The sequence below is a fragment of the Nannobrachium achirus genome, assembly GCF_963921795.1.
Source record: "Nannobrachium achirus genome assembly, chromosome: 9".
NCBI classification, from domain to species: domain Eukaryota; kingdom Metazoa; phylum Chordata; class Actinopteri; order Myctophiformes; family Myctophidae; genus Nannobrachium; species Nannobrachium achirus.
The window spans coordinates 45,170,219-45,178,651 of NC_137818.1; the positions used below are offsets into that span (position 1 = coordinate 45,170,219).

Here is an 8,433-nt window from a genome sequence, read left to right on the forward strand (position 1 = left end):
GTCTGAGGTGTTCCATATGTGGATGAAGGTCCAAACAGTTCCAACGGAGTGTAGACAACATTGCTTATTCTGGCCCCAAGTGCTTTGGTTTGGTCAGTTTGTAAATTCTTCAAATGGCATGCAGCAGAAGGATCTTTGTACGGCGCTTGCAGTCTTCTGCTTGTTTCAGATTGTCTTCTGCTGGGTGCCCGTCATTCTAAATACGAGTTCACAAATACTTTATCTCAGAATTACGGTAAATATGACCTATCTTGTGTGCCGTGATTTGTTTTCCAGTTTTGTTTTCACAGAAATACTTATTTGTCACTTAACCTTTATTTGTGCATGTATCAAAATGCATTTACAGGACAACAAATAATGCACAAAAGTGAGTTGTGTGTGAAACAGTGGAGGGTGGGAGGTTAAAGAAACGAAAACAACACAAAAAGAAAGAAAATATGTGCCCTGGTGAATGAGGTCCCCTTTTGACTATTGTGTATGTGTTGGTGTGTCTCTCTCTCTGTCTCTTCCTTTGTGATACCCAGTGCGTCTGTGCTGCAGGGTGCGCGGTGTGGGCTTCAGAAGCGCACTCGCACCCTCCAGGAGTAGTTGGTGAGGACCTTGTTCTTTTTCTTCACGATACAGGTGTAGGTGCCCTCGTTGATGGCGTTGGCTACAATGCTGATGTGGTTGTCTTTCAGCGAGATGTACCCCGGGTGGGAGTATTCCAGCAGCTCTCCGTCTTTGTACCAGCTAATAGGGAGGGAAGGGGTGAAACAGCACTCAGTTAAACACGTTATTTTTGGGAATGTCTTTAAGATTGTCCAAACTAGCATAAGTAGCAGATCCAACGTGTCGCCATGCGCCGCGTTGCGAGTGGTTGCGGATTTTCCGATTTTCCGCTGTGTGACATCGAAACGGTCAAGTTGGGTGTAAAGGCATGAGATGAGAAGGGGGTACTCACTATACTTTGCCTTTCTTTGACGCAATTTTCTTCCCACAGCGGAACGTCAGCTTCTTGCCCTCGGCCACTAGCTTGTGTTTGGTCCGCGGGGGAGCTGGCGTGGGCGCCACGGTGGGGAAGGGGAATTCTAGAAGCGGAGGACAAAGGTGGTCAAATATTGAGTAATTCCCCTGCAAACGCCAGACCACAGAGTCATACTCCTTTGTCATAATGTCATTGTCATGTTTTTTCTTTTTTTTTCAAAGTCGTGGTTTGAGTGTGGGGGCGATCTACAGTATACATATTTTTTCTTTCAGAGCTGTCACCATAGCCTTTCCTCATACACATCTTAACGTACTTTTGATGACCTGCAATTAATATTGCATAAAAACTGTCAACCCGCCCGCTCCCCCAACCTTAGACCTTGTGGTGTCTTATCAGTGTTAGCTGTCTGGTTTCTGTGGAAGCACCGCAGGGACGGCCTCGCGGTCAGCTGAAATGTCTACTCGAAAAAAGAGAAAAAAAAAACTAAATAAAACAGTCGCTCTCGTTAATGCCGCAAAAATCCAATTTGACCTTCTGCGTCTCTAACCCTCAAGCCACAGTCTGAAATTCCAGCGGTTTGGAGTCACTCAGGAATTTTTCCACAGCCGAACAACGTCTCCCAATCAGCAATGAGGAACAGATTACCCGGAGCCAGGAATCATATCGTCTCGCCTCTATCCACACTGTCCCTTGTTACAGACCATGAAAAAAAAACACAGAGAAACCCACAACAATCTATGTGCTGTGATGGTTTAGGAGGAGCCATTTCCTGTTGTGCAACCAGAGACCTCAGGACTGAGGTACAGTATTTGAATGCAACACTATGAAAGGAGTACGGCTGTTGACTGCCGACACAGACTCGCTAATTTATTGAATGCTCTGATAATGGGTTAAGCAGTGTGCGTCCAGGTGCAAAGCTCAGACAGGTTGCAGTTGCGTTTTGTTGTGCTCTGTGCCTTAACACAAATTGCCTCTCTACGGACGCTGACGTTTTCCGAGCCTAAATAACTCTTCCTGAATTAGTTTTCCCCCAGTGGCAAGTGCTAATCTGTTTTAGAATCAGATGTTTGAAAACCCCCATCACAGCTCCACATGGCTGGACCTGCTGGCTCCCGTTGCTCTGTTGGCAAACGGTTCACAGCGGCTCCCGGCAGCAGACGATGGAGCGTAATCTTTTTTCCTCTGGACTACTGCTCTGTCTTACCGTAACAAAAGTCACAGCTGGAGGGGCAGTGCTTCTGCATGAGCTTGCGCTTGCTGTCGCAATAGCCTTTCCTCGCCCAAGCGGGACAGATAAATAACCGATCCAAACATCCTGTAGGAGAGAGATGGAGCAAAGAGGAGGGAGGGATGAGAGAGGGATCAGAGGCCAGCTTTCGCTCTGCAGTGCAAGAATTTGGACTGATAATCTGCTCTTACTGAAAATGACTCACACTACACACACATACTAATGATGACTCACAGTGTCTACTATATTCAATAATGCCACGTTGGCTTTCGGAAGCAACTGTGGAACTGATGCCAGACCTACCGCGTGTTCTCCATCCAGAGCTCCTAATCTAGGTGCTTTGGATTCTAAATGAGTCACAGCGGTCTTATACAGCACTCAAATGTTCTACAACAGGGGTCTTCAATATTTTCAGGCCAAGGAAGGGGTCCTTAGTTGAGCGAGAGCAGGGACCCCCAGAACCTTTTCATAAATTCCATATAGTTTCATCGTTTGACAGCCGAAACATAAGTGTATTTTGGATTCATGTCAATTTGTGTTTTCAGATATTTAACCACATGAACCGTCAATAATTAATAAACTTGACATTTCACTCTGTACTTAGTCTGCTCTTTTCCCCCTCTACACCAAACCTCTTTGCCAAAAATAGCCGATCTACAAGCTCACAACGCCTCGCAGTAGATCGGCTATTTTTGGCTAAAGCTCTCAGAGAATATGGACTCTAGGGTTCAAGTGGTTAATATAAACAGGAGACAAAAAGTCACACAGATTTGGAGGACACCCTGTAGTAACTCTGCGGACCCCCTAGGGATCCCGGACCCCCTGTTGAAGACCCTTGTTCTACAAGTCTAAGAATAGGTGTTAATCAGACTGCATTCCAGTTTGAGAGAATAAATCATGAAGAAAAACATTTACGTCTGAGAGATGAGCATCTCTTTCTCGCATGGAATTCTTGACATACCATAGAGTCGGTGCAAGCCCCACACTTCGTCCTGTGAGATTAGCTTGCGCCCTGTCAGAGTTGCATTCAGGTGCATTATAGCATTAGGGTTCAGAGAGTGCATGAGTCCCAGAACGTGACCGATCTCATGTGCTGCCACGTGGACCAGGTCCGTCAGCCAAACTCCTGCACAAAGATACCATCGATTACTTTGCATCTTGGACACTGCGCTTCTCTCACAGACAACCTTTCTGCAAGATTGTGTTCTCAAGTCAAGTATATTAGTGTGGGGCCTTAAGGGGAGCAAATGCAAATTTCGTACAAATTTGTCTTAAAGCGCCGAATTTTGCACAGATGTAGCCCATGGCATGCTCTAATGATTTAGCTAGGGCGCCCGAGTTTGCGACCTTCGGGGTCGCCACAGCGGTCAAATCAAGTTGGGCTCCCATCGACTTTCTATACAGGAGGAACATACCCAGAAAAACCTTTTTTTTCTAGGTATTTAAGTAGGATGTGAGGGGTCTAACTAGGGGGTTGTCATGATGCTGAATCCATTGCAAGCATTTGTTTTGCACAAAAAACATTCCTTGGGCTCCAAATGGCCCCAGAAAACGCCCACAAAACTGTGATTAGTGATGAAAAGTGATGAGTCATCACTTTTCATCACTAAACCATCGTTTTCTGAGGCCACTTGCTACATCTGTGCAAAATTTGGTGCATTTGCTCCCCTTAAGGTCCCACACTATATTTGGTTTCAGTAAATGAAACGGTAAGATTGACGCAAAGGTACATGCCTTTCTTCCAGCTGAACCGCATGTTCCCCAGTACCCAGTACTCATGGTCATCAAAGTGGATCTCCCCCGTTGGGGGGAAGAAGGCGTGGGCCAGCTCTCCAGTGATACCGTCGAAACAGTGGTGCAGGTAGGACTGCAGACAGTCTGTGTGGTTGATGGGATAGAAGCCTGCCAGGGAGAGAATTGAGAGAGAGAGAGAGAGAGAGAGAGAACGCAACAGGGAGAAGGAGAGACATATCTCAGAGCCAAGAAGGGAAATCCTCACTCCAGCCATTCTGTTTTGCATACAGTACAACTGGGAAATGATGAATTATGGAACGAAACGTTTTCTACAAACCCCCCACACTGCATGACAACCATTTTTCTCACTTGCACTGAGAATTTATGCAGCCACAAGAATCCCAGACCATGGGGCTGTCTCCCAATGGGACGGACAAGGCTTGATTTACTTACTTATTGCACCCTGGTCAGACATTCTTGGAAGATATTCTGCTTTTATTACATTTTTTACAAAAAAAGAAAAAAAAAAAAAAACATTTTATGAATAACACTGAATATCAAATTAGCCATAGCTTAAAAATACTAAAAGTAAAATAAAAAAAGAAGGGAGAAATAAAAGCCAAATAAAAGTGTTGACAGGTTTGGCGTTACACACGGGTCGCCATGAACACAGAGAGAAAAGCAAGTAATGACAAAAGCAGAAGGCCCAGAACTATGCACCGGGGAACATCTGTTTGTGACAGAACATGCCGTGTGCCCACCTATCTTAATGTCCGCGTCTTGGTCAGCTGGCACCTCTCTGAAGCTGAAAGGTGAGACATCGCTCCACATGCTGAAAGCTTTGGCGATGCCCTTGCGCGTGTCACTGGCATTCATCAAGTTTGTCGGGAAAGAGAGAAGTCTGTAGAAGAGCAAGAGCATCATCTGGTATACAACCATTTATCTTCAGAAATAAAAAACAATGAATAAGAAGCAAGAGGGAACACCACAAAAGCTTCTGATGTACTGTTTCCTCAGCATTACTAATCTATGATCGCTCTCAGATGTAGTTATTTATCTTTGGTCATTTTATGGCACTACACTCCCCTTTTCTCCCAATTTAGTCATTATATGCCAAGTCCCAATTTTCCTCACATGTGTAGTCCCTGTCACTGCTAAGCCCACATTGCGTTGGTCACATGTGAGGTTTCACCTGACAGTGAGGAGTTTCAACAGGAGGACATGATGCATGTGGAGGAACACACTAGTTCAGTGGTTCCCAAACTTTTTAGTTTGAGACCCAAAAGAGAGATAAGACGTTTTTAACTTAAAAGAAAATAGGATTTTTACTTGAGTCGTGACCCATACATATTGGTCCGTGACCCACAAATGGGTCCCAACCCACTGTTTGGGTTTTGGGTTAACAGTGCACTAGTTCCTATCCCGGCTGAACAGGCACACTGACCAATCTGAAGGCGTCACTAATGCAGTGAAAGAGATCACCCTCCCCACCTGGCTTCTCTGCTGTAAACAGCCAATTTTATTGGTTGGAGTACCCGTCCAAGCTGGATGCATCCCTTAATCTCTTTGATTTACTCCTGCACCACACACTCCACCCAGATGCCTCATTATACCGTACAATTTGTATGTTGCTCTATTGCTTTAGATATGTTTTTTTGTCTATGATGACTGATGAGGATTTGACATGAAATGGATTACAGTCAATCTTTGTACTTGTATGTGAGCTTGAACTTGTCCCATTTCAGTTGCTCCGGGGTGAGGGTGTAGCGCTTGTTCCTGGAGAGATGGAGCACTTGCGATCGGGCGTCTTTCCGGATCCCAATGAGCAACACACTGGTGTGAGCTTCTTCCTTGGACAAATAAAAATCTTTGATTAACCACCTGACACATGATCCGACCGTCTTGCCGGCCGCCACAGGAAAAGAACACTTTAGGAGCACGCGACGGGACACAGACAGTATTGTTCAGATGGTGGTGAAAGAGCCTCTTTATGGGCTGAACTAAACTAGACCGAACTTTAAGGGCCCTGCTTGGGTTTCACTCTGAAGACAATACACTCTGACACCGTGATTTAGCCATAATTAGTTTTCCACAGGGTTTCAAACAAAGGCAATATGGTATAATGTTGTATTGCCACATTTTAGACCCTTGAGAGATTTTGACATGCCTCGTGAACATCAAGGTCTGCTGTGATTTTACTGTTACTACTGCACATAACTGTGCTGTTATTTCAGCGCCTTGCATGTGAATGTTACGTATTACATTTTCATGCAAGAGCATTCCATCTCATGGAAAAAGGAAGCGGTCAGCAGTAAAAAGCCCTTTCCAAACGTTAAGTATGATACATTTTGCAGATAGATTGTGTCTGATGTCCCTTTGGGGAGGGGCAAAAAAGACTCCCCAAATAATAACACCTGGATTGGATTCTATTCTCGTTTTACAGCTTTGAAAGGCTGACTATGGGTAGTTTTTGTTTTAGTGCTATCGTAAATATGCTGTGAGTGACTGGGCAAGTTAAACTGTAGGCCGGTTTGGTTTGGCTGCAATATACCATAATATCACTTGTCCCAGTTGATTCTTTTATTTATTTATGGAAAAAGGAGGTGAACTGATAAATGCACGAGTTCACCAACTTGAAACTGAAGCGTAATTCTGACCTTAGAGGATTCCAAACAGAAATACTCACAAAATAAATTTTATAAAGAAATAATGATATGGTTTTTATACATTTTCTTTTTGCCAAGAGAGAGTTAGGACTTTCCTTGTATCCTGATAACAGAGCCAAGGAGGTGCACATTCATTAAACCAGACGTTTATTACTCCTGAAACTGGAGACATTCTGTGCTCCTCCAACTACATGAAAGCTGCCCATGTATCCTAAATCTTAATCCTTTGAAGGTATTCATGTTGTTTTAAGCTTCTACCTTTGGCACACACACACACACACACACACACACACACACACACACACACACACACACACACACACACACACACACACTGCTTCTGCAGTTTCTTGTTTGGCAAACATTGAAGAAGGAAGGCATACATCAAGTCTATCCAATTCACTCTACATCTAACCCCAAGATTAATAGGTTGTTTACCTGCATAAACTTTTACCTCCTGAAATCAAACAGCAAGGCAGTGTGGACTAAAGACTTGGGTTCCATGTGAACACTCTGAGTTAAATTGACACTCAGGACTTAACTGTGTATCGCTGATGAGTAATGATGGGACTTTTGCTCTGCTTTGTATAATAATTGAAATCCCCAAAGGATTTATCCTCAATATTGCTGGGTGAGTCTGTAAGATCTGAATGCAATTAAAACATTGTTTCAGGTGACTTTTCTTTCACGAGAGGAGATGGTTTTCCTCAAATTCTTAATGCAAAAATGTAGAAGCCACAAAGCGACAACAGTATATATAGTAATATCATATGTTTCCATGTTTACATGTATTGGTGGAACTCTCACACAAGGTCTGACAGTACAGTAAGCCACAGACAGTTTTTAAATTAAATGCATATAGTTGCAGTGCTTTCCCATCTGCAAGTAGGCTATTAATGAGGATGTTTATATAGAATAGGAATAGGAAATGACACATAGACAATGCCATGGATAAGTCCTTATGCTGCTTTGTCTTACAGTAAAATCCTATAAAAATGTCTAATTCTGAGAATATACTTACACTCTCAGAGTTAAATAAACACAGTCTACTGTTTTTGTGTCTATAAACCATCATGGGAATGCTCTTGAGAGTTGGTAGTTTGTCCCACTCAATTAAGCAAAGCATTATCTTTCAGGTTGAGAAATCTTGGTTAATTTGAACAAAAGTGCAAGGAATGGTAGGCCTAAGTAAGTTTAAACACCTTCAAGAATAACCAACCACTGTAATCTCATCTTTCTTACCTAAATATATTGGGTATCCTTACCTGTTATAGACTGTGTGCGCGCCCGCAGCGCGCGTGCGTGTGTGACTGTGTGTCAAAGGAAATAAACCCATGCACCCCAAGCCCTCTGATTCCAGCAAGGGGAGGTGTTTTTTGTTTGTTTTAATAACACTTTCTCAAGATCTATCTATTTCTTCTATTTCGTCAGATTATGTTATAGTACTAGACTATCAATGTCACGCTGCAGATAAATGCATGGATTCTGTGGCAGTGGAAAATTATAATTGTGATCACAGACAATTGCATTCGCCATGCACACAACAGTGGTTCAACCATACCTCCAGTCTCCAGGTAGGGTAAGCTCCTGCGAACAGAGCGCCTCCGAGCACCGTTAAGACGAGCAGAACTCTCGGTAAACTTCTGACAGTCTGGTGCATGGTTGCGATCATATCACCCTCCAGAAAACAAAAAGCAATCCCTCAACGAAGACTAGACAGATGTACCATCTATTCCCGTGGTGGACATCAATATTCGTCCATTGCATATGTTTTATAATATATATTCTACTGTAGTTGTGTAGCGGTGATAATAAATAGAGACAGCAGCGCAGTCCAG

General features: G+C 43.5%; 1 protein-coding gene across 1 annotated transcript; it reads right to left on the reverse strand.

The window, feature by feature from the left end:
• Window positions 1-302: 302 nt before the first annotated feature.
• mmp23ba (matrix metallopeptidase 23ba) lies at window positions 303-8,433 on the reverse strand. Its single transcript, XM_080733297.1, has 8 exons — window positions 8,157-8,433; window positions 5,643-5,779; window positions 4,691-4,830; window positions 3,930-4,097; window positions 3,157-3,321; window positions 2,172-2,282; window positions 944-1,070; window positions 303-732 (listed from the first exon to the last, which is right to left on the reverse strand). The coding sequence occupies exons 1-8, from the start codon at window positions 8,265-8,267 to the stop codon at window positions 558-560; spliced, it is 1,134 nt and encodes a 377-aa protein (XP_080589423.1). The 5' UTR covers window positions 8,268-8,433; the 3' UTR covers window positions 303-557.

Bases quoted from the DNA above. Each gene is read 5' to 3' on its own strand.
- mmp23ba (XM_080733297.1), bottom strand. From the start codon at position 8,267: ATGATCGCAACCATGCACCAGACTGTCAGAAGTTTACCGAGAGTTCTG. The intron at 3,322-3,929 runs GCATGTACCTTT...ATCTTTGTGCAG, and splicing joins GCGGTTCAGCTGGAAGAAAG to GAGTTTGGCTGACGGACCTG. The intron at 733-943 runs GTGAGTACCCCC...CCTCCCTATTAG, and splicing joins TCAAAGAAAGGCAAAGTATA to CTGGTACAAAGACGGAGAGC.